The following is a 26,205-nucleotide window of genomic DNA, read 5'->3' as shown; positions in this document are numbered from 1 at the left end:
AGGGCCTAGAGTGGAAAAGGTCCACCGACAAGCTGTGAAAAACATTCAGTACTGAAGGTGAGATAAGGCTACCTGAATCTAAATTTAACATCCAGGGAAACCTGAATCAGTCATTTGCTGGAAAAATCACGGTGTCCGCCAAGGAGCTGCCTCACTTGGTCATGAAGCAAAGACCCACACACAAGGTAGAGAATCGGTTCTGTCCTACTACTTCTCTGCTGAGACCTTCACCTCAGGGTTCTGCATTTTTTCAGTGATGGAAAAGGCAGTAACCATGGAGTATGCATCTCCCTTCGCGACGCTCCACACGCTAAGAGCATACTGAATGCCAAGCTTAGATTTTACACGACCTGCTACATGAAACTAATCAGGTACACCGTCTCATGATGCTCTTAGTCTTCCCTGCCTCGAGCTCACACTTGAATTTTCTTAAGAAGCGTGGCTCGGCAAGCCGTTCTCTTTTCAAACAGGATGCAAGCCAATTGAATCGTCAAGGTTATCTAATACCAACATGTAAGGGATAGAGCTCAGTTTTACCCCTTATTAATAACAGGCTTCATGTGAAAAGAACTTCCTATTTGAAGAGTGCTGACTAATTCGCCATCTGCACTATGAAAAGGACAGGAAAAACGTACTAGCAATATAGAATGAAATGGTAAAAATAACAAGATCACGGCGCCGGGTGCTGGCTCTGCTTCCTCCTGGTCCAGCCAGGTGTCTGAGCTCTGCAGGGGGCGACCTCAAAGGAACTTCTGATGGCCACGTGCTGCAAATCAGCGACGGAAATCGGAAAATAAACCCAGGGCTGCTGCTTTGAATTGAGTACCACTGTTCCGCTTTCAAAAGCCTTGCCCCTAATCCAAAAATGTATTTTATAAAAGTGGAACACTAGCGAAAGCAGCCATAAATCCACTTCCCAAAGACAACACAATTAAGATGTTAGGTACATATTCCTGGTATTTTCTTGGATGTTATTCTTCAGTATGAAAATATACAAGGTCTCTTGAGGACTCATTTGGGTAACTTAGTCTGGCTCTCCAGTGTGCTAACTAGTCTCCATTTACTCTGTGGCCTCTGATCACCCCAGCCAGCCATCCCTAAGACACTTGCCACGGATCACCAGGGGGTACGGGCAGGAGCAGACTACAGTACAAAGACTGTCCTTTTTGAGGCCAAAGAAGGAAGCACCTTTCTCTGAAGGGAGGAGAGAACTTCCACTTTGATTATGGCCTTGTCTAAATACAGACGGAGTTTGTAGACTCAAAAGGCTTCCATAGCAGCTTATGTCAAGAGCCTTGGGCAATCACTGACATCACAATTAAGAGTGTCAATTGCTAAATCAACAACAGGAATCACTGTGCACTTGCTCCCCATGTAGGGCCTCTGTCCTTAATGTGCTGTACTATGAGAATTAATGGTAAAATTAGTCTTCAAACAGTACTTTATGCTTTGTGTTATCTGTGTGGGTGCAAACTGTTGAAATCTTTACTTAGCATAGAGTTGATCTTCTGTATATAATTAAAAATGAATCTTAATGAAGACTGGGATGAGAGAGGGAGTAGGATGTGGGACAGTTTAGGGGTGGGAGGGCAGGTATAGGGGGAAAAACCGCTATTACCCCAAAGCTGCACCTATGAAATTTATATTTATCAAATAAAAGCTTTCCATAAAAAAAATTTTAAAAAAATTAAAAAAAAAAAAAAACACAAAGACTGTCTTTCAACTGAGGGGGGCAGGGGGAAGCAAGACCAAACCCAGCAAATGTGACAGAAACAGCATCTTTACAGAATCGAGACCCCAAACTTACATGGTGGAGAAACTATTTCTAACAACTCCACCACTGGCAGGCTCAGGACACTTCATGGTATTTCTGCTTTTACATTGCCCCAGGCAAATCGAGAACCAGTCATAATGGCCGTTCCTGTGATGAGGCTACTGGTGAGGCTTACAGAAGTAAGGCAAGGAGCAGTAGGCTACCTTGCAAAGCACAAATATCTCAAAACTGCAACCCTCTGTGATGTGTGTGAAGTTGCAGTGTTCTCAACTTCAGCATGCATAGGACTCTCCAGAGTCCAGTGTAGGCACTTCCCACAGGGATCATCTGCATTATCTCTCCAGGGACATGCGTGCTGCGGGTACTTAGACCCTCCGAGAGTAGCACTGAGATTTCAAAATAACTGCTTCTCATTTTTAAAAAAATTGTATTTGCATATTTTTCCTTACTTTTTCACTTTAAGAACAGATTTCATGATTTCAAAGGTACAACTCTAAGAATATACAGAGAACTCTCTCCCTCCATCCTCCTTCCTTTTCTTCTTTCAATCTTTACAATAACATATTTTCCATCTACTTTATAATCACAGGCTTAATACTCCATTAAATATATTGTTCAACAAGTAAAAAGCAGAAACACTACTGTTCTATAAGAATATAGCCAAGAGCTATATATTATAATCAAATCATTAAGATGACGATTTCACCCTTTTACAGTTTCTTTTTTTTTTTTTCAACTCTATATATTAGCTACCACAAATCAAAGAAAACAGAGCCGGCGCCGTAGCTCAATAGGCTAATCCTCCACCTTGTGGCGCCGGCACACCGGGTTCTAGTCCCGGTTGGGGCGCCGGATTCTGTCCCGGTTGCCCCTCTTCCAGGCCAGCTCTCTGCTATGGCCAGGGAGTGCAGTGGAGGATGGCCCAGGTGCTTGGGCCCTGCACCCCATGGGAGACCAGGAAAAGCACCTGGATCCTGGCTCCAGCCATCGGATCAGCGCGGTGCGCCGGCTGCAGCGGCGGCCATTGGAGGGTGAACCAACGGCAAAAGGAAGACCTTTCTCTCTCTCTCACTGTCCACTCTGCCTGTCAAAAAAAAAAAAAAAAGAAAACATACAATATTTGTCTTTTTGGGTTTGGCTTATTTCACTAAGAATAACGGTCTCCAGTTGCATCCATTTTGTTGCAAAAGACCAAAAAAAATTTTGTTTTCTATGGCTTAGTATTCCATCATGTATATATGCCACAATTTTTTTTGACAGAGTTAGACAGTGAGAGAGAGACAGAGAGAAAGGTCTTCCTTCCATTGGTTCACTCCCCAAATGGTTGCTACGGCCAGCGCGCTGCGCTGATCCAAAGCCAGGAGCCAGGTGTTTTCTCCTGGTCTCCCATGCAGGTGCAGGGCCCAAGGACCTGGGCCATCCTCCACTGCACTCCTGGGCCACAGCAGAGAGCTGGACTGGAAGTGGAGCAACCAGGACAGAATTCGGCGCCCTGACCGAGACTAATGTGCTTGTTGGCCATTTGTATTTCATTCCTTGAAAAATTCCTGTTCATGACCTTTGCCCATTTCTTAACTGGATAACTGGACTGCTTTGTGGTGTTGAGTTTCTTGAGCTCCTAATATATTCTGGATATTTATCATTTATCAGATGCATCGTTTGCAAATATTTTCTCCCTTTTTGTCAGTTCCCTCTTCACTTTGTTGCATTTTCTTTGCTGTGCAGAAACTTCTTAGCCTGATATAATCCCATTTGTCTATATTTGCTATCACTACCTTTGCTTCTGGGGTCTTAGCCAAGAAGTCTTGGCCTATGCCAATGTCTTGCAGTGTTCCCCCTGTATTTTCCTCTGGCAACTTGATGCTGTCATGTCATAAATTTAGATCGTTGATCCACCGTCAATCGATTTTTGTATACGCTGTAAGGTAAGAGGAGTCTTGTTTCAGACTTCTGCATGCAGAGATCCAATTCTCCCAACATTTGTTGAAGAAACTCTCCTTTCTCCAGGGAGTTATGTTAATTAGTTGGTTACAGATGAATTTTCAGGTTTTCAACTCTGTTCCACTGGTCTACATGTCTATTTTTGCACCAGTACCTCGCTGTTTTGAATACAATTGCCCTGCAGAATGTCTTGAAATCTGCTACTGTGATGGCACCAGCTTTGTTTTTATTGCTTAAGATTGCTATAGCTATTCGGGGTTATTGCGTTTCCATAGATTTTTAGGACCCTTGCTTCTAGATCTGAGAAAAACGTCCTCAAATTTGTAGATAGTTATTATGTGTTGCTACAGTTTGGGCTTCCTCCAAAGGTCTGTAATTAAAAGCTTGGTCCCTACAGTACTGCTGCAGGAGGAAATGCAACTCTGACCTTGCGCTCCCATACACTCGTTCTTTTTTTTTTTTTTTTTTTTAAATCTTTTATTTAATGAATATAAATTTCCAAAGTACGACTCATGTGTTACAATGGCTTCCCCCCCATACCGTCCCTCCCACCCACAACCCTCCCCTTTCCCACTCCCTCTCCCCTTCCATTCACATCAAGATTCATTTTCGATTATCTTAATATACAGAAGATCAGCTTAGTATACCTTAAGTAAGTATTTCAACAGTTTGCTCCCACACAGAAACATAAAGTGAAAAATAATAGATGATTTTTTTTAAATGATGATGAAATCAGATCAGACCTATTGTCATGTTTAATCCCAGTGAGAGTCAAGTTGGGAATTGATAATTTCTTTCTTTTTTTTTTTTTTTTTTTTACAGAAGATCAGTTTAGTGTACATTAAGTAAAGATTTCAGTCGTTTGCACCCCCATAGAAACACAAAGTGAAATATACTGTTTGAGTACTCGTTATAGCATTAAGCCTCAGTGTACAGCACGTTAAGGACAGAGATCCTACATGAGGAGTAAGTGCACAGTGACTCCTGTTGTTGACTTTACCAATTGACACTCCTGTTTATGGCATCAGTAATCTCCCTATGCACCCGTTATGAGTTTCCAAGGCTATGGAAGCCCCATACACTCGTTCTGACACGTGCTCCTGCCACTGTCATCTGCCGTATGGTCCTCACAGTCGATGCTGTTGTCATGCCCTTGATCTTCCAATCCTGTGAGCTAAATAAACCTTTTCTTTTCATAAGTTATAACCATCAGATATACTACTGCAATAACAACACTAATACATGTGCCCAGCCCTAAAACAAGCTACAAACACAAAGCTAACACCTTTCTTACAAACTCGTAGGCCAAACCGATTAGAGATAGTAACAAGAGGATGGGCCTGGAGATAGAGGAGCACACAGAATAGGAAGTGCAGACTAAGATACACATGAAGATGCTTTAATCACACCTGTCACCATTCCTACACATCACCAAGGGATGAATTTCATTTGACACAAGTTATTCTGTTTGCTGTTGCAATGGAAAGATTCAGTATTACTTGAACTTGGGAGTAGCTTTCACATTATAATACCAACAAGTCCACAAAAAAATGACAGGACTCTGACAGCCCCCACTATCTGTCAAATACAGAAGTAGCCTTAATGTAGAATGAAGACTGACATCTAAATAAAGTTATACTAACTCATGAAACACATTTTATCTATTATTCCCTTAACTGATCTGATCTCTAATTTGAACCTGCTGTAGTGTGTAAAACAAGAGAAATCACAACAGATTTCTTTTTTTAGCTTTGCCAAATACAAAAAGATTTAAGAAATGTAACATTTAGTAAGATATTTAGCCCATTCAGTCAAGAACCCGTTTTCCAGAAACTATAACCAATAAACAACACAATTAGAAAGACAGCTGTCCGATGTCACGTTTATGAAAAGAACTATGAACATCACTGATACAAATAACTCACTTTAAGTGATGTGGAGCTATTATCCATTAATTTATTTAAGTCTTACTAGAAAGTATATAGACAGGAGACCCTGCATGACAATGAACTCCACATTTTAGCTAACAATTGGAGTAATGAGTCCCATAGGTAGAAGAATTAATTCATTTGTTTTAAAAACATTTTCAGTAAAGCTGCAGGGGATACACACTAGTTGAAGAACAGCAGAATTCCTTCTATGTGTCCCTGGTTCATCGTATTCACATCATTCAATATTTAACAGTTCTGTGTATTTTAAGCATGTTCTCACCGATACGTGTAATCAAAAGTCGAGATTTAATCAAATGGAATCATCATCACTGAAGTTAAATTTACTTGCTTCCCGCTTGCTTTGATTCGAATTAACTGCTCATCTAAATTACATCGAGGCCCTTCCTGATTCCAAGCATGTCCAGGTGCTACATGCAGTGCCTGGGAATGGCTACAAGAAGCCACAAGGACAAACGCTTGACCTTGCTTCAAAGCTGCTCGAAAATGACTTTTCTGTAAAGTAAGATGACCAGTTCCTCCACGCTCTGCATTTCAGGTACTTAGAGGAAAAGTAACTAATAGAAGAGCAGATGTAAATGAAGTGCTTCTTATGTGAGAAGCAGACACATGCCCCACTACAGCCCCAGGTGTATGAGAGATCACATAAAATATTTCACTTATTTCTCTTTCCATAAACATGGCACTTGTATTATTAAAGTAACCTTGGGGCCGGAGCTTTTAGACTATCACAGATAAAACCACTTTATAGAAATGTTCTATTAATCAGTATGCCCTCATACTGAGTTCTGAACTCTGAATTTTAAAAATGCCTTAAAAGTATACTTTTTCAAAAATTTAGAGCAATAATTCAATGTATTTCTAAAAAAACCATAGTCTTCACAGACTAAGAAACCAGGGGGAAAAAAAAACAGTAATTGGAAATGAAAAGAATCGTGTGTGGGAAGCAAATGATTAGTGTTGGAATCACTCAGGGAGCAGGAGCTACCACTGACAGTCAAGCTTGTGGCATACACACAAGGAGCTGGAATGAAAGGGGCTCGCGGTCCATTACCATCCAGTGTCATCAGCCTCAGGTCTGTTGAAGGCATCATGGCCACTCCTTCACGTCCCAGTACATCACAGACAGTAGTGCTCCCTTACCCATGGCTTCGCTTTCTATGGCTTCAGTTACCCATGGTCAACCTCAGACGACAAACACCAAATGGAAAATTCCAGAAACAAACAATTCCTATGTTGTCAACTGCCAATCATTCTGAAAAGCATGATGCAATCTCGAGCCATTCCTTTCCATCCTGCCCAGGACATCCCTTTGTTGAGCATGTCCATGCTATCAATGCTGCCCCGCCACGGGTCACCCTCTGGGCTATCAGATCAACTACTGCTCTATCCCAGTGCTTGCCTAACAAGTAACCATGACATAGTAGCCTAATGCTCTGTCACAACACCTCTGCCTACGTCATTCACTGTACCCCAACTCCTCATGTGAGCACTGAATCATCTCACAACATCACCAGAGTGAGTTCCATTCAGTAAGATATCCAGAGAGAAAGAAACCACAACCACCAAACTCCATTACAATATATTTTCATTTTATTGTTATCATTAACTTCTTACTCTGTGAATCTACAAATTAAACATTGCCACAGGCATGTGCATATAGGAGAAAACACAGTACACAAAGGGTCATACTATCTGCGGTTTCGGGTATCCACTGAAGTCTTGGAACAAATACCCATAGACAAGGGTGGACTACTATGGTCCTCAACCTAGAATGGTTTGACTTCTGATTTATTGACTTTACAACGCTGCCAAGAAACTGTAATGAGAATTCTGAACTGTGTCTTTTCCTAGATTAGCAATATGTGGACAGTTACAGCAAATACTGGACAGCAGCAGCAAAACACAGCTCCCAGTTGGCCACAGGACCACAGAGTAAACATCTGACACTCATCAGTGACATGTATTACTAAGCTATGCTATACGCCAATTTAAGTGCATTAAACACACTTTAATTTAGAAGATTTTCATTTTACAATGAGTTTATCTAGATATTACCCCATTATAAATTCACATACTTCTATATTCAGAATGAGACTTGAAAAAAGCTGAAAGAATAATCAGGAAATTTTATTTTGCAATCTACAAATGAAAAAGACCTAGCTTGACACGAAACCCAGAAGCTATAGAAGAAAACATTGATAAACATGAAAATTTAAAAAAAAAGTCTACATGGTAGGGGCCAGCATTGCAGTACAGCAGGTTAAACTGTGTGCGATGCCAGCATCCCACATGGACAGTGGGTCAGGTCCTAGCTTCTCACTTCCAATCCAGCTCCCTGATAATGCACCTGGAAAAGCTGCAGATGGCTCAAGTGCTTGGGCTCTTGCCACCCATGTGGACACCTGGATGAAGCGCCAGGCTCATGGCTTTGGCCTGGCTCAGCCCTGGCCACTGTGGCCATTTGGGGAATGAACCAGTAGATGGGAGATCTTTCTTTCTCTCTGCTTTTCAAATATGTAAATAAATCTTGAAAAAAAAAAAAGTTTGCATGGCCAGAACCCTCACTAAGTCTAAAGAGAAAGAGTATAGGAGACTGCAAATAAATTCCCAAGAATTATACTCAGATACTTTCTAAATACAGAAAGAGTTCCTGCAAATCAATAAAAAGATAAACACACCCCAAAGGCAGGTTCTTTCAACAGTATGCTACTGAAGTTTTCAAATAGTAAAAAGGTGATTATAACAGGTTAATGAACCACTCTGTACCCACCATCCTGCTTTACTAAGGATACAATTTGTTTTAATGTCTCTCTTCTCACTGTCAACTCATGACAACAAGCTATTTTCACACAAATAAAAAGCAGCTTAATCTCATTAAGTAGTAAGAAGAACGCAAATCCAAATGACCTTGAAGATAGCATCTCTCACTTCTGAGAAAAGCAAAGATAAAAACATTTGCTAGTACAATGTGCTGGCAAAAGAACACAAAACTCTTCAATATTATCCATAACATAAACATTGATATCAACCGTGACACCTGGCAATAGGCATCAACATCTGATCAAACACAGAGGGCAAAAACTGTGACAATGGTGACAACAGCCTATCAAGAATCTGGCTGCATTCCTTCTCACACCTCAGATGTCAATAGCATGCTAACCGCACAACAGGCAGGTGCTATCAAAATAAGGGAACTGGACAACCACAAGAAGTACCAAACAACAGTAAAAGCTGGCTCACATCACAACACCCACCTAACACCCTCCTAAACCCCACCCAGCCAGGGTAGACCAGGTACCTGTCTGGCTTGGAGACTTTGCTTTTCTTCTGTAATACTTCCCAGCTTATCTTAATCCATTATCTAAGGGGGTCTCTCATTAATGTCTTTTTTTTCCCCCTTTAAACTCCATGAGAGTTTAAATGCCCTATCTGATTTGTTGGACACTTGGTCCATGGCAGATATTCACAATGTAAATGGCATTTACTTTTTCATTCAGAAAGTACTTATTATGGGTCAGACAGGTACTGAGCTAGAATCTGAAGGTATGATACTGAACACAGTCAGCTAGATTTCTCTTGCTTCCTTGTGGGCAGTCAGAAAACATGGATGCACACCCACATCAGAGGAAAAATTTAGGGATTATGTCCAGTCTAGAAACAAGCATTAAATTTTCCCAAATTAAAATTTACTTTGGGGCCGGTACTGTGGCATAGTGGATAAAGCTGCCGCCTGCACTTCCAGCATCCCATATGGGCGCCGGTTTGAGTTCCAGCTGCTCCACCTCTGATCCAGCTCTCTGCTGTGGCCTGGGAAAGCAGTAAAAGACAGCTCAAGTGCTGGGGCCCCTGCACTCACGTGGGAGCCCCGGAAGAAGCTCTTGGCTCCTGGCTTCAGATCAGCGCAGTACCGGCCATTGCAGCCAGCTGAGAAGTGAACCACCAGATGGAAGACCTCCCTCTCCCTCTCTCTCTCCCTCTAACTCTTTCAAATAAATAGATCTAAAAAAAAAAAAAATTTACTTCATGCATGTCCATAGTTCCAATAGGCATTTTCATTGATTTCTGATTGAAATAACCTGAGTCATAATTTTCAAACAATGAATTTATCTTTCACTATAACTTGATAAATTTAAGCTAGATGGGGAAAGACAAAGCAACCACCTATCTAGCCAAACACAACTACCGCTAGCACTCAAGTGTATTTCTTTCCCATGTTCTCCATGAACCTTTCTTCCATATCACAATGAGCACAAAACACTTAATTCATCTTCTTTCGTCAAAATAGAGGTCAACGAACACTGCCAAACGATTTCCTTCTAAAAAGGAGAAGTCTCCCCAGCAGCTCTGGCCCCAAGTCACTCGATCCTCTTTCTGCTCTGAGACCACCAGTTTGCCCCAGTGGAAGAGGCCTCGGTCACCTCCCTGTGCAATGAAATGCTGCCTTCACGTGGAACAGGCCGACGTTGTAGCAGCGGGGCAGTGGCCTTCCATGTGCCGGTCGCACTCGTCTCCCTCGTTCTCCCTGCCTCCAGTCTTCAGAAGACGCTGCACCTTGAGAAATCGCTTCCATCTCTCCCTCGTGCCTTCTCATTTGCTAAATAGCACAGACCTTCTCCCAGCTTCTTTGAAATAAAGACGATATGAAAATACTCAAGAGTTCGATCTTGAGAGCGAATCGGCACTTGGGTGGCAGGTTCTGAAGCACAGAGGCCGCAGGCCACTTCTGCCATTGAAGTGAAGACACGGCCTTCAGTGCTGCTCTGGGGAAATAACGGGCCACACAAGATTCTGGCAGAACAGCAAGGTGCGTGTTACCTTAATGCTTATCAAGTTAGCAATGAAGCTACTCGGACAGTTCCCTTTAATAAGGCTCACAGACATCACTATATTATGAATGGACAGAGAAAATATTATTCTACAGACAGACAATATTTTGGAAGGAAAAAATATACTAACAATGGGTCACCAAAAGCAGTTTTTTTAAACTGGCTGGGAAAGTATTCTGGCTCTGTAGAAATTAAAAGCAAGAAAGAATTCGCTGCCCTTCCTGCTTCTACATTCCTAACAAAATAACACACAACATTAACTCTCTTTACATACAGGCAAAGGAAACAGGCCTGCAGTGCATCACCACCAGAATATATTTAAGATGATGTTGAACAATGAAACTTTTAGGGAAATTTACAGCCCTGGCATCTTGCCTCAGAGTCGCATTCAGACGCTAACGTTCTGCAGTAGGCTACAGCACAGGACACGGAGGGGGGCACGCCTACTGAAGGGGGAGCAGTCATGGTTCTTCCTGCCTAAGGTCCAGCTTTCTTTAACAATAACACATCCTTCCACCTGCAGCCACAAGGTTCCCTGAATAGTGAAGAAGCGGGAGAGGGGGGAAGGAGGAAAAGGGAGGAGATGGAGGAGGGGAGGGAGGGAGGAACAGGGAGGGGGGAGGGAAGAGAAGGGAGGGAGGGAGGAGGGAAGAGAAGGGAGGAGGGATCCAGGGAGGGAAGAAGAGGAGGAGGGAGGGAGGAGGAAGGGGGGAGGGAAGAGAAGGGAGAAGGGAGGAGGGAGAAGGAGGGAAGGAAGGAAGGGATAGAGGAAGGGAGGGAGGAAGGGAGGAAGAGGAGGAGGAGGAAGTAGTAGCAGTAGCAGCTTAGTGATTTTACAACTCTAAAATGAATACCACTAACACCCTCCAAAGAAAAGTTCCAAGCACACAAAGCTTCTTGCAAGCTACAAGCAGTAACTTGACAATATCCTTTCTTTTTTTTTTACAGTTTTTTTAACTTTTATTTAATGAATATAAATTTCCAAAGTACAGAATATTGATTACAATGACTTCCCCCCCATAACGTCCCTCCAACCCGCAACCCTCCCCTTATCCACTCCCTCTCCCCTTCCATTCATGTCAAGATTCATTTTCGATTCTCTTTATATACAGAAGATCAGTTTAGCATACATTAAGTAAAGATTTCAACAGTTTGCTCCCACACAGAAACATAAAGTGAAAAATACTGTTTGAGTACTAGTTATACCATTAAATTTCAATGTATAGCACACTAAGGACAAAGATCCTACATGAGGAGTAAGTGCACAGTGACTCCTGTTGTTGACTTAACAAATTGACACTCTTGTTTATGGCATCAGTAATCACCCTAGGCTCTTGTCATGAGCTGCCAATGCTATGGAAGCCCCCTGGGTTCACTGACTCTGATCATTTTTAGACAAGGCCATGGTCAAAGTGGAAGTTCTCTCCTCCCTTCAGAGAAAGGTACCTCCTTCTTTGATGACCCATTCTTTCCACTGGGATCTCACTCACAGAGATCTTTCATTTAGTCTTTTTTTTTCCCCCAGAGTGTCTTGGCTTTCCATGCCTGAAATACTCTCATGGGCATTTCAGCCAGATCCGCATGCCTTAAGGGCTGATTATGAGGCCAGAGTGCTATTAGGACATTTGCCATTCTATGGGTCTGCTGTGTATCTCACTTCCCACGTTGGACCATTCTCTCCCTTTTTTATTCTATCAGCTAGTATTTGCAGACACTATTCTTGTTTATGTGATCCCTTTGGTTCTTAGTCCTATCATTACGATCAATTGTGAACAGAAATTGATCACTGGGACTAGTGAGATGGCATTGGTACATGCCACCTCGATGGGATTGAATTCGAATCCCCTGGTATGTTTCTAACTCAACTGTTTGAGGTAAGTCAGCTTGAGCATGTCCTGAATTGCACATCTCTTCCCTCTCTTGTTCCCACTCTTATATTTAACAGCAATCACTTTTCAGTTGTTTCAGCACTTAAGAAGAGTTGTGTATTGATTACAGTATTCAACCAAAAGTATTAAGTAGAACAAACCAAAAAAAATACTAAGAGGGATAACATATTAAGCTGCTCATCAACAGTCAGGGTGAGGGCTGATCAAGGCACCATTTCTCATAGTGTTCATTTCACTTTAACAGGTTTCCTTTTTGGTGCTCAGTTAGTTGTCACCTATCAAGGGGAACAAGTGGTATTTGTCCCTTTGGGATTGGCTTATTTCACTCAACATAATGTTTTCCAAATTCCTAACAGGGATCACTTTTCAGTTAAAATTTAAATACCTAAAAATAATTGTGTATTAATTACAGAGTTCAACCAATGGTACTAGAACAAAAAAAAAATACTAAAATGGATAAAGTATTACATTGTACATCAACCATCAGGACAAGAGCTGATCAAGTCACTGTTTCTCACAGTGTCATTTCACTTCAACAAGTTTCCCCTTTGGTGCTCAGTTAGTTGTTGCCAATCAGGGAGAACATATGATATTTGTCCCTTTGGGACTGGTTTAATTCACTCAACATGATGTTTTCCAAATTCCTCCATCTTGTTGCAAATGACTGGGTTTCGTTGTTTTTGACTGCTGTATAGTATTCTATAGAGTACATGTCCCATAATTTCTTTATCCAGTCTACTGTTGATGGGCATTTGGGTTGGTTCCAGATCTTAGCTATTGTGAATTGAGCTGCAATAAACATTAAGGTGCAGACAGATTTTTTGTTTGCCAATTTCATTTCCTTTGGGTAAATTCCAAGGAGTGGGATGGCTGGGTTGAATGGTAGGGTTATCTTCAGGTTTCTGAGGAATCTCCAGACTGACTTCCATAGTGGCTTGACCAGTTTGCATTCCCACCAACAGTGGGTTAGTGTCCCTTTTTCCCCACATCCTCGCCAACATCTGTTGTTGGTGGATTTCTGAATGTGAGCCATTGTAACTGGGGTAAGGTGGAACCTCATTGTGGTTTTGATTTGCATTTCCCTGATGGCTAGTGATCTTGAACATTTTTTCATGTGTCTGTTGGCCATTTGGATTTCCTCTTTTGAAAAATGTCTATTGAGGTCCTTGGCCCATCTCTTAAGTGGGTTATTGGTTTTGATCTTGTGGAGTTTCTTGATTTCTTTGTAGATTCTGGTTATCAACCCTTTATCTGTTGCATAGTTTGCAAATATATTTTCCCATTCTGTCCGTTGTCTCTTCACTTTCCTGACTGTTTCTTTTGCAGTACAGAAACTTCTCAATTTGATGCAATCCCAAATGTTAATTTTGGCTTTGACTGCCTGTGCTTCTGGGGTGTTTTCCAAGAAGTCATTGCCGGTACCTATATCTTGCAGGGTTTTTCCAATGCTCTCTAATAATTTGATGGTGTCAGGTCATAGATTTAAGTCTTTAATCCATGTTGAGTGGATTTTTGTGTAGGGTGAAAGGTAGGGGTCTTGCTTCATGATTCTGCATGTGAAAATCCAATTTTCCCAGCACCATTTATTGAATAGACTGTCCTTACTCCAGGGATTGGCTTTGGACCCTTGATCAAATATGAGTTGGCTGTAGATGTTTGGATTGATTTCTGGTGTGTCAATTCTGTTCCATTGGTCTACCCATCTGTTTCTGTACCAGTACCATGCTGTTTTGATTACAACTGCCCTGTAGTATGTCCTGAAATCTGGTATTGTGATGCCTCCAGCTTCATTTTTGTTGTACAAAATTGCTTTAGCTATTCGAGGTCTCCTGTGTCTCCATATAAATTTCAGCATCATTTTTTCTAGATCTGAGAAGAAGGTCTTCAGTATCTTGATTGGTATTGCATTGAATCTATAAATTGCTTTTGGGAGAATGGACATTTTGATGATATTGATTCTTCCAATCCATGAGCATGGAAGATTTTTCCATTTCTTGGTATCCTCTTCTATTTCTTTCGTTAAGGTTTTGTAATTTTCATCATAGAGATCTTTAACGTCCTTGGTTAAGTTTATTCCAGGGTATTTGATTGTTTTTGTAGCTATTGTGAATGGGATTGATCTTAGAAGTTCTTCCTCAGCCATGGCATTGTCTGTGTATACAAAGGCTGTTGATTTTTGTGCATTGATTTTATACCCTGCTACTTTGCCAAACTCTTCTATGAGTTCCAATAGTCTCTTAGTAGAGTTCTTTGGGTCCCCTAAATAAAGAATCATATTATCTGCAAAGAGGGATAGTTTGAGTTCTTCCTTCCTAATTTGTATCCCTTTAATTTCTTTTTCTTGCCTAATAGCTCTGGCTAGAACCTCCAGAACTATATTGAATAGCAGTGGTGAGAGTGGGCATCCCTGTCTGGTGCCAGATCTCAGTGGAAATGCTTCCAACTTTTCCCCATTCAATAGGATGTTGGCTGTGGGTTTTTCATAGATTGCTTTGATTGTATTGAGGAATGTTCCTTCCAAACCCAGTTTGCTTAGAGTTTTCATCATGAACGGGTGTTGTATTTTATCAAATGCTTTCTCGGCATCTATTGAGATAATCATATGGTTTTTCTTCTGCAGTCTGTTAATGTGGTGTATCACATTGATTGTCTTGCGCACATTAAACCATCCCTGCATACCAGGGATAAATCCCACTTGGTCTGGGTGGATGATCTTTCTGATGTGTTGCTGCATTCTGTTGGCGAGAATTTTATTGAGGATTTTTGCATCTATGTTCATCAGGGATATTGGTCTGTAATTCTCTTTCAGTGCTGCATCTTTTTCCGGCTTAGGAATTAAGGTGATGCTGGCTTCATAGAAAGAATTTGGGAGGATTCCTTCTTCTTTGATTGTTCTGAATAGTTTGAGAAGAATTGGAGTTAGTTCTTCTTTAAATGTCTGGTAGAATTCAGCAGTGAATCCATCTGGTCCTGGGCTTTTCTTTGTTGGGAGGGCCTTTATTACTGTTTCAATTTCTGTCTCAGTTATGGGTCTGTTTAGGTTTTCGATGTCTTCCTGGTTCAATTGAGGTAGGTTGCATGTGTCCAGGAATCTATCCATTTCTGATAGGTTTCCCTGTTTGCTGGCATACAAGTCCTTGTAGTAATTTCTGATGATTCTTTTTATTTCTGTGGTGTCTGTTGTTACGTTTCCTTTTTCATCTCTGATTTTAGTGATTTGGGTCTTTTCTCTTCTTTTTTTAGTTAGTTGGGCCAATGGGGTGTCAATTTTGTTTATTTTCTCAAAAAACCAGCTCCTCGTTTGGCTGATTTTTTGTAATTTTTTTTTGATTCAATCCTGTTGATTTCTTCTCTGATTTTAATTATTTCTCTTCTCCTACTAGATTTGGGTCTGGTTTGCTACAGTTTTTCTAGATCCTTGAGATGCGTTGAAAGCTCATCTATTTGGTGCCTTTCCAATTTCTTGATGTAGGCACCTATTGATATAAACTTTCCTCTTAACACTGCTTTTGCTGCGTCCCATAAGTTTTGGTAAGTTGTGCTGTTATTCTCATTTACTTCCAGAAAATTTTTGATTTCTCGTTTAATTTCTTCTATGACCCATTGTTCATTCAGGAGCATGTTGTTCAATCTCCATGTGTTTGCGTATGCTCTAGGGATTCCTGAGTTGCTAATTTCCAACTTCATTCCTTTATGGTCTGAGAAGCTGCATGGTATGATTCTAATTCTTTTGAATTTGCTGAGACTTGCTTTATGGCCTAGTATGTGGTCAATCCTAGAGAAGGTTCCATGTACTGCTGAGAAGAATGTAAAATCTTTAGCTGTAGGATTGAAAGTTCTGTATATATCTGTTAGATCCATTTGGGCTATAGTGTCGTTTAAATCTACTGTATCCTTGTTGATCTTCTGTCCTGTTGATCTATTTCTGAGAGTGGAGTATTGAAGTCCCCCAGTACTATTGTATTGGGGTCTAAGTCTCCCTTTAAGTCCATTAACAAATCTTTCAGATAAACCGGTGCCCTGTAGTTAGGTGCATATACATTGATAATTGTTATATCTTCTTCTTGTATTGATCCCTTATTCATTATATAGTGTCCCTCTTTGTCTCTCTTAACAGTTTTTGTGGTAAAGTTTATGTTGTCCGATATTAAGATGGCTACGCCCGCTATTTTTTCATTTCTGTTGGCATGGTATATCTTTTTCCAGCCTTTCACTTTCAGTCTGTATGGATCTTTGTTGGAAAGATGTGTTTCTTGTAAGCAGCAAATAGATGGGTTTTGTTCCTTAACCCAATCAGCCAATCTGTGTCTTTTAACTGGACAGTTCAGGCCATTAACGTTCAATGTGACTAATGATAAGTAGTAGCTTTGCCCTGCCATTTGCCAAAGATAAGTTCTAATATATGCTCTGAATTCCCTGTGAACTTTTGCTGTGAGGTTTCCTTCCTTTACTTTCTTTCATATTGATGACCGTGTTTCTCTGTTTCTGTGTGTAACACATCTTTAAGCATCTTTTGCAGGGCTGCACGAGTGGCGACAAATTCTTTCAATTTCTGTTTGCTATGAAAAGTCTTTATTTCACCTTCATTCACAAATGAGAGCTTTGCAGGATATAATATTCTGGGCTGGCAGTTTTTCTCTCTTAGTACCTGGGCTATATCTCGCCATTCCCTCCTAGCTTGTAGGGTTTCTGATGAGAAGTCAGCTGTGAGTCTGATTGGAGATCTTCTGAGAGTAATCTGACGTTTCTCTCTTGCACATTTTAGGATCTTTTCTTTATGTTTCACTGTGGAGAGTTTAATTACAACGTGTCGTGGTGAGGATCTCTTTTGGTCATGTTTATTAGGGGTTCTGTGAGCTTCCCGTACTAGGATTTCTCTGTCCTTCTCCAAACCTGGGAAATTTTCTGCTAATATCTCACTAAAAAGGCCTTCTAATCCTTTCTCCCTCTCCATGCCTTCAGGAACTCCTAGAACCCGAATGTTGGTTTTTTTAATAGTATCCTGCAGATTCCCGACAATATGTTTTAGATTTCTAATTTCCTCTTCTTTTCTTTGGTCTGACTGTATCCTTTCCTGTTCTCTGTCTTCTAAGTCCAAAATTCTCTCTTCTGCTTCACCCATTCTGTTCGTAAGGCTCTCTGTTGTGTTTTTCATTTGATCTATTGAATTCTTCACTTCATTATGATTTCTCGTCATTATCACAGTTTCCTGTTGTACTAGTTGTTTCGTTTCATTTTGATTCCTCCTTAATATTTCATTTTCACGAGAGAGATTTTCTATCTTGTCCATTAAGGATTTCTGTAGTTCAAGAATTTGTTTTTGAGAACTTCTTAATGTTCTTATCAATTTTTTGAGATCTGCTTCTTGCATTTCTTCTATGTCATCATCTTCATAATCTTGAATTGGGGTGTCTTTTTCATTTGGGGGCGTCATGGTGACTTCCTTGTTTTTATTACCTCGGTTTTTGCGTTTGTTATTTGGCATATTGGAGATATTTGGTTTCTTCACTGTGGTGCTTCTTCTTGTTATACTATGACTCTAGATTAAGTGGACTGTTTTTGATGGAGCCTTAGAGGCTTGAGATGGGTGTGGCCTGAGAGCTCTGTTTGGTGTGCCAAAGGTGACACTCCCAGGTTAGGCATGGTAGATCTCTCTCTCTCTCTCTTTTTTTGATTCAAAAGGGAAGTAATTCCGCACAGCTGAACGAAGTTGGAGGTAGTTAGCAGGCAAATGATATACCCACAGGAGCCAGAGATCGGAAGCTCTTTCTCAAGGACCACACAGGGAATCTGTTCTGCCCTCAGGGTGGGCTCAGATTCCTCTTCAGTCTCCCACTGGGTTGCCAAAGTTACGGAATTGTAGCATCTCTGGAGAGTACTCACGTGAATTCTGTGAGTTCTCTCCCCCACCGTCTCTTTTTTCACAGTCTCAGTTCAGTAGCACCACAAATTTACTAGGTCCTAATCTCCTGTTAATTCGCCCCGCCCAGAGTCAGGTTTTTCTGCTAGGCTCAGGGCCGGTGCAGACCTGAGGTCGCTCTGCTTATGATGTATGTCCAAGATGGCATCTGCTCTTTGTCTTGCTCGCCCTTGAGAGATGAGCAGAGAGAGAGAAACCCGTGTCCGTACCAGTCACCTTTTTTTTTCTCTCTCTCTCTCTCTCTTCCAGTTAGCCTGGTGAACTCCCCCCCCCCCCCCGGGGGTCGTTCCCTCTAGTCTCCTCTCTCCGCTTGCCTGCCGGTGTCTCGGGCTATTGAGGTTCGGCTCACCTCGCGTTCCAGCGCTGGTGTGTTGAGTCTGCCGCTGGTGTCCCGAACTGTGGGCTCCCACGCTCTCCACGCAGGTCCACTGTGAATCACGCATTCCGGAAGAGTTTCTTCTGCTGTTTCCTCCCCTACTCTTCCTTGAACCTGCAGTATCTCCACTTTTATTAAACTGTCTCTCCCCGGACTATCAGTGTGCTCCCTTCCTATTCCGCCATCTTGCCTCCTCTCCCGACGATATCCTTTCTAAAATTCCAGTCATCTAAAAGCAACAATGCCAATGACTTTTGAATAACTTCTTCAAGAGCATTAACAGCTGAAGAGTTTTAAAGCATGTGCTAGCACAAATTACCACTGCGGTGGGCTTGGAATTATCAGTCTTTCGGAATCCCAGCCCAAAGGTCAATCTTCGATCTTCTAACAAAGTGGATTGCCCCAGATATTCGCTCTGTCCTATTTTTCCTCAAAATAAAGGATTTGGGGACCCAAATTCAGGATTGCACGCTTTATAAAATGAGATCATGTTACAGACATAAAACCAAGATAGCTTGTCCATTTCATACGTCCAATGCTTCCTGACTGAAAAGCCTTTTAAAATACTGACAAAAAAAAAAAATACAATTTGTAGAGAAAAAACCTGCTGCTGCTGACTGATTCCTCCTTGAGAGACATTGAGTATTTCCTGGGGCAGTGGGCTGAAGGTCTACTCCTAGTGCTGTAAACTCCACTCATGTATTCCAGAAAGAACCTGGGCAGCAGCAGAGGAAGCGGTCAAAATCCTATGAGAGACACTGTGCTTTTAAGGGTACTACAGTGAGATCTACAAAGAAGGTATTGACCCAGGCCCTTTCCTTTCATTTTCAGTACATACTACAGTCATTTTATTTCCCTATGAAAGTCCAGTGTGTCCACTGGGGGACTGAGAGCAACAGGGCAAATATCAAAGCAGAGGTTGAGAGTATTCGTTAGTAACAAGTCAAAAGGTCTTCACAAAAATCCAAGCACGAGGCAAAGAAGGAAGAAAGGCCAAGTTCAGTTTAGAAACCATCCTCCAGCTTCTCTGGACCGTGACCTGAGTGACCAGAGAACATAGTGTGGAGGCAGGGACCAGCAATAATACGTGGACGTGGTTACACTGCCCCTTGGGCTGAGCGCATCCTGTCCTGGAGAGCACGGATCCAGTCCCAGCTCCCCGGCTTCTGATTCAGTTTCTAGCACTGCACGCTCTGGGAGGCAGCAGGTGACGGCTGCAGTGCTTGGGTCCCCGCCGCCCAGAGGGAGACCTGGATGCAGTTCCACACTGTGGCTTCGACCTGGCCCAACCCTGGCTCTTGCAGATTTTTGAGGAGTAAACCAGCAGACTGAAGATCTGTGTCTCTCTGCCTTTCAAATAAAATGGAAATAAATAAATGCAAATGTTTCGAAATAAATCATCAAAGCAAGCAAGCAATCCTGAAGACAGATATTATTTTCTTCAGATCATAAAACTGGGACTCGAAGTTTCCCAAAGCTGGATCTGCTCTCCAAAACCCACTGGCATCAAACATTTGCTCTGAAACATTGTGTCAGAAGCCTAGAAGACCCCTGTGTTCGCCAAGTGCATTAACTTAGAATGGAATCTACAACTGAATTGATTACTGAAGACTTTCAAAAATCAACCTTATTTAGATATACAAAAGAACACAGGCAAATGTCAACGAAATATTTGAACTTTGGCAAAGAGTCTAAAGTCAACCTGGAGAAGACTGTACCAAGTGAGCTATTACAATTTCCTCCCTAGATTTTTTTTTCCAAAATATTTAAAAATTTTAAGTACCAAGAGTAGAATTTCTTTAACAGCATAGCAACCAGACCTGGATCCCTCCGACACTCCGCCTGTCTGCTCCCAGGAGACAGCAGCTCAGCAGCTCAGCAGCTGGAGGACGCGCAGGCACTGCTTTGTCCTCTGCCCCGTAGGAAGCGATCCTTCCACTGGCCTTCTTCCCTCATGCCAAATTCCTGCCTTGGTTCATGTCCGGTGTATGTGGCAGTTTGGCAGGCAAAGCAGGGGGAGCGGGGAGCACAGACCCCTTCACAGAGCACCTCTGATTTTCTAGAAAAGCCCCAATTCTAAACACTGCCAGACAACATCAGTCTCCTGGGCCCTAAAATCTCATCTGGCAAACTGTGTACAGACTACGGAGACAATTTCTGTATTTCCCTTGGGAAACAAGAATTACAACACCTAAATCCTGTTTGTTCTTTTAAAACAAGAGTTCCTGAGACAGATTTACCTGTTGGCAAATCTCACCACAAATTAAAGAAGAAAGCACAAGATAGAGGAAAGACAATGGACTTAATTAATAAATTAATTTTTTTTGAAAGACAGACAGGCAGACAGACTTCCCATTGTTGGTTCATTCCCCCAAATGCCTGTACTAGCCAGGGTTGCATTGGGCCTCAACCTAGGAGGCAGGAACTCAGTCTAGATCTCCCATGTGAGTGGCAGACACCCAATTACTTGAGCCATCACCAACACCTCCCGGGGTCTACAGTAACAAGAAGCAGAGTCAGTGGGTAGAGCTGGGACACAAACCCAGGTAATCTAAAATGAGAGGCGGGCAAAAGGCCCACCCCCAAACATGGAGTTTGGAATCCAGTTAACTTGTATGCAGCCCCAAGACCAGCTACTTTTTCTGTGAGCCTGAGCTAAGTATGTACTTCATCTCTGAGCCCCTGTTTTCCTAACTATAAAATCTGGACACAAAAAACTAGCTCACAGAGTTGTAGTAAGAACTAAATGAGATAATAGTACACAAATTGCCTTTCACATTGCTTAGTGCCCAGTACATAGTCAGTACTGCCATGTTCTTTCTTTGTTTCATTCAATTATGTACTTGAATACAAACAATTTTCTTTCTAGATAGGCCTGAATATTTCTTTCAATGTATTTGAATACAGACAACACGCACTACAATTTCTCAGTGTCAAAAACCAAACAAGGGCAGTCTGCCTATCCAAGTTGTTTTTAATCAACCTTAGTTTGCATGGGGCTCATGCTAGAAAACTCACAAAATGAGAGATCAGGAACACAGGCCCACCCCCACCTACCGCGGCTGGTTGTCCACAGCGAGGTTCTCTGCCCTCTGATAGCCGCTGTCTGCCACCTGCGTGGTAGATCGCTTCACAATCTGCTTGAGCTCCTGCTCCAAGCGCTCCTGGATGGCCGTGACCGTCTCTGGGATCTTCTTCAGCTTGGCCAGCCCCTTGATAAGGATGCCCATGAAGAGGGTGCTGTTCTCCTCGGGATCCAGGTCCGAATCCTCCTTAATGTCCTGCAGGCTTATCTCCCTCGCTGCAAATCAGAAGATTAGTAAGACAGGTCCCACCATAGAAAATTCAAAGACAGAGCAGTCTAGTTAGTGGGATCATCAGTTTGATTACTCCGTTAAAAGAAATCAGAGAAGATTTTTCAATCGAAATAGCTTGCATGGTTACCACCCAAAAGTCACAAAATTCTATGTATATTCCTCAAATGATGCCCAGCATAGTAATAGGAGGTCCAAGTCTACTTGGACTACTTCTGCCATGAGTCCGTGGGTTTCTGATTTGCAAGGACTGATTGATTATAAAGTGCCATATATGGTGTTGCAGGAGAATTCTAAAGTGCCAGATCCCAGCCCCAAGTTCCTATGTATCAGCTATAAGTCAGAGGCTGCTGGAGGAAAGCATATTGTAAATACCCATATAAGGGGGAAAGAGGAAAATTATAACAGATGGAAAAAGAGATTAAGAAAAATAAAGGAAAAACAAAGTGCACAAGGGAGACAAAAAAGGAGAAATGAAGGAAAAGAGCAATGAAGAGACAGTTCATAAACACAAAAGAACAAACTCTTATTTCTTTCCAAAACAGGTCTGGTATAGCACCATTATTTTTGGAGGCAGATCTTAGCTAAGAATCCACGGAAGTCTTTTATGTGATGTCACAGGTCAAACCCTCTGTAGCTCTTTAGATTACAGCTTTCACCCCAACCATTTGGTTTGGAGGTAGAAGCAGCAGCCTAACCTGGTGGTTCTGACCCTTGCTGCAGCTGGGGAGAGGGAGGAGCAGGTGCTCTGAGACCTGTGTCTACTGCAAGCCAGGGGCTTTTCCCTTCAACTAACACATCCAGACACAGACTCTGAATGGGAACTCAGGAACATCATGACTGACACGCACGCCACAGCTTACAAACCTCCTGCCACACAAACGCACGATGTGCAGCCATCTGTGTGCTTGTGTCACGTGCACCACATGGTGCTCGCACGGGGTGGAAATCACCACGGCATTTCCCACAAAGCATCCCTGTCACTGAGCGGCACTTCGCTGTGTGCTGGACTCTGGAGGTGCCCGGAGGCCTTCACCTTCCAGGGGAAGGCTTGGACAGTAACGGGCAGGAGCTGCCTGCTGGCAGGCAGCTGTGCATCAGCTCCCGAAGTGGCCTGCACCCCGCTGGCCAGAGTCGGGGTGGGCAAAACGACCCAGGCCCTCCAAATATTTGTGCTCTGACTGTGGGACCACAGAGGTGCAGACCAAAAGGGGGGCAGCCACTGCCAGGTCTCTAAATCCATCCAAAGCTACCCCCTCCCCCTCTGCAGAGGCTCTCAGGGCGTCCATCCCATCCAGTTTTCTCTCTCTCTTCCCTTTTGAGAGCCAGACGCTAAAGACCAGGATGATCAAAACCACTATGTGTGTGGGAAAAATTAGAAAGCAACCGTACATGCCCAGGGAAAGGTGCCGCCCACACAGAAATGACTGAGAAGACCTTAAGCTCACAACCAGGCTGATCCTTATGAGTGAAGCAGTCCACAACAATGACAACAAAAAACCAATGGCAACAATCCAAAGAAAGAAAGAACAAATTTGGGAACTGAAGAGAATCTAATTTCCAGGGCCACTACCTCATTAGATTCAAGAGCCCAGATTTCAACAAAAACTTGTAAGATAAACCAAGAAACAGGAAAATGTGGCCTATTCAAAAAAAAAAAAATTTAAATCAACAGAAACTGTTCCTGAGAAAGACTTCTTGGCAGGTCCACTCAACAAAGACTTTAAAATAATGGTCTTTGGGGGCTGGTGCTGCGGCATAGTGGGTACAGCCACCACTTGCAGTACAGGCATCCCATATGGGTACCAGTTTCAGTCCCAGCTGCCCCCATCCAGCTCTCTGCTATGGCTTGGGAAAGCAGCAAAAGATGGCCCAAGTGCCCTGGCCTCTGTCCCCATGTGGGAGACCCAGAAGAAGCTCCTGGCTTCAGATCAGCCCAGCTCCGGCCATTGCAGCCATTCAGAGATTGAAGCAGCAGATGGAAGATCTCTCTCTCTCTCTCTCTCTGCCTCTCTAGAACTCTGCCTTTCAAATAAATCTTTAAAAAAATAATAATAATGGTCTTAAAGATGTTCCAAGAACCAAAAGAGAATGTGGAGAAAGTCAAGAGAATGATGTCTGAACAAAAGAGCATCAAACACCAATCAGTAAAGACAGAACCAAAAAGAAATTCTGGAACTAAAAAACACCTCCAGGACTATGAGCCATGAACCAACATATGCACAGCTGGAGTTCAAGAAGAGGAGAGAGAGAGAAGGGGCAGAGAGAATATCTATAATTAAACTTTCAGAAGACAAAGAATCTTGAGAGCTGCAAGAGAAAAGCAACCCATCACATCCAAAGACTCTGAACAGGATTACCCACAGGAATCTCACCAGAAGGCACAGCAATAATCCAAAGGGCTAAAAGAAAAACTGTCAACCAAGAATCCTATCCTGAGGAGTGGGCGTTTAGCCTCGCCCAGTGGGTGTTCGGCTCCAGTGGGCTCCAGCTCTTGACTGCAGCCCCCAGCTAATGCACACTTTCGGAGGCAGGCCTGGGTTGAGTTTCCTGCTTCTGGATCCCACCCCAGACTCCTCCTGGATTTGGAGAGCTGAACTAGCAGATGTGAGCTTTCTGTCTGTTTTTCTCTTTCTCTCTTTGTCCCTTTGTTTCTCTGTCTCTTTAAAAGGAAAAAAAAAAAGTAGGCTGGAATCCTATATCCAGCAAAATTTTTCTTCAAAAGTGAGGGAGAAATTAAGCCAGTCCCAGACAAACAAAAGCTGAAGAAGTTGTCTCCACTAGACTTGCCCTTCAAGAAATTAATAGAAAGTGGTCTGATGAAGTAAAGATCTCAACAAGGGTAAATACCTGGGCATTTGAAAGGTTGGTTTTGGATGTGGGGAAAAAGGTACCCTAATCCAGTGCTGGTGGAAATGCAAACTAGTACAGCTATGTGGAAGACAGTATGGAGATTCCTCAGAGATCTCAAAATAGATCTACCATATGACCCAGCCATCCCACTCCTGGGAATTTACCCAACTGGAAAGAAATCAGCATGTGAAAGAATTATCCATACCCCTATGCTTACTGCAGCTCAATTCACAATAGCTAAGATAAGGAATCAACCCAAATGCCCATCAATCTATGTCTGGATAAAGAAAATATGGTATATATACCCTATGGAATATCACTCAGCTGGAAAAAAAATTAAATCCTGTCTTTTGCAACAAAATGGAAGCAACAAGAAACCATCATACTTAGTAAAATAAGACAGTCCCAAAAAGGCACATACCATATGTTTACCCTGATCTGTGGTAACTAATAGTATACAAAAAACGTAATGTACAAGAGTGAAACTGACATTCTGAGATTCGGTGATTATTTATGGCCCTCATCTCTACTGTTGAGCAACAGTGTGTTTTGTTTTTTCTTCTTACTATTTGTTGAATTCTTTACTTAATTTATCTTATGACTATAAAATAAACAGAGTAAGTCATTATAAAAATTAAAAAAGAAAGAAGGGAGAGTGGGGTGAGAAGTGTCACAGCGCTCTTAAATCTGTATATATGAAATACATGAAGTGTGTTTACCTTATATAAATAACTGTCCTTTTTGTTTTCCACAATCTAAGCGAATAAAACATCTTAAAAACACAATTATTAATCTGAAAGCTAGTACTGTTGAAACTTTGGTTGCAGGGGCCAATACCGTGGTGCAGCAGGTTAAACCACTGCCTGCAGCACCGGCACCCCACTTCTGATCCAGCTCCCTGCTAATGTGCCTGGGAAAGCGGAAGAAGATGGCCCAAGTGCACCCACATGGGAGATCCCAATTAAGCTCCTGGCTCCTGGCTGTGGCCTTGTCCAGCTCTGGCTGTTTCAGCCACCTGGGGAGAGAACAAGCAGATGGAAGGTGTCTCTGTCTCTGCCTGCCTCTCTCGGCAACTTCACCTTTCAAATAAATAAATAAATCTTTTTTAAAAAGAAAAAAGGAACTTTGGTTGTAGATCTACATTTTGCTCTATATAACTGAATGTACCTAAAGTAATTACTATTTATGATTTGGGGGCACATAAATACATAAAAATTTGATTCTATTACATCAAGAACTGGACGTGAAAACAACAGAGCTACTAAAGGAGTACAGTTCTTGTATGACACTGAAGTTAAGATGGCATAAACTCAAGGTAAAAACTGTGAAACTTTGAAAACTTTAGGACCTTAACTATAAT

The 26,205-nt window shown here is 42.2% G+C and overlaps 1 protein-coding gene across 10 annotated transcripts in view; it reads right to left on the bottom strand.

Annotated features, from left to right (window-relative positions):
- The window catches only part of EXOC4 (exocyst complex component 4), an 867,110-nt gene that overhangs the window by 736,977 nt on the left and 103,928 nt on the right, over window positions 1–26,205 (bottom strand). For all 10 annotated transcript variants that reach the window (XM_002711996.6, XM_070071324.2, XM_089328633.1 and 7 more), the window contains exon 6: window positions 21,736–21,979. In XM_002711996.6, the coding sequence (XP_002712042.4) occupies window positions 21,736–21,979 (244 nt within the window). The remainder of the gene's footprint in view (window positions 1–21,735; window positions 21,980–26,205) is intronic.

Source organism: Oryctolagus cuniculus, chromosome 3 (assembly GCF_051225735.1).
Source record: "Oryctolagus cuniculus isolate XC-2025 breed Fujian yellow rabbit chromosome 3, ASM5122573v1, whole genome shotgun sequence".
Lineage (NCBI taxonomy): Eukaryota > Metazoa > Chordata > Mammalia > Lagomorpha > Leporidae > Oryctolagus > Oryctolagus cuniculus.
The sequence above is the reverse complement of the archived record's forward strand: the minus strand, read 5'-3'. Positions and strand labels throughout refer to the sequence as shown.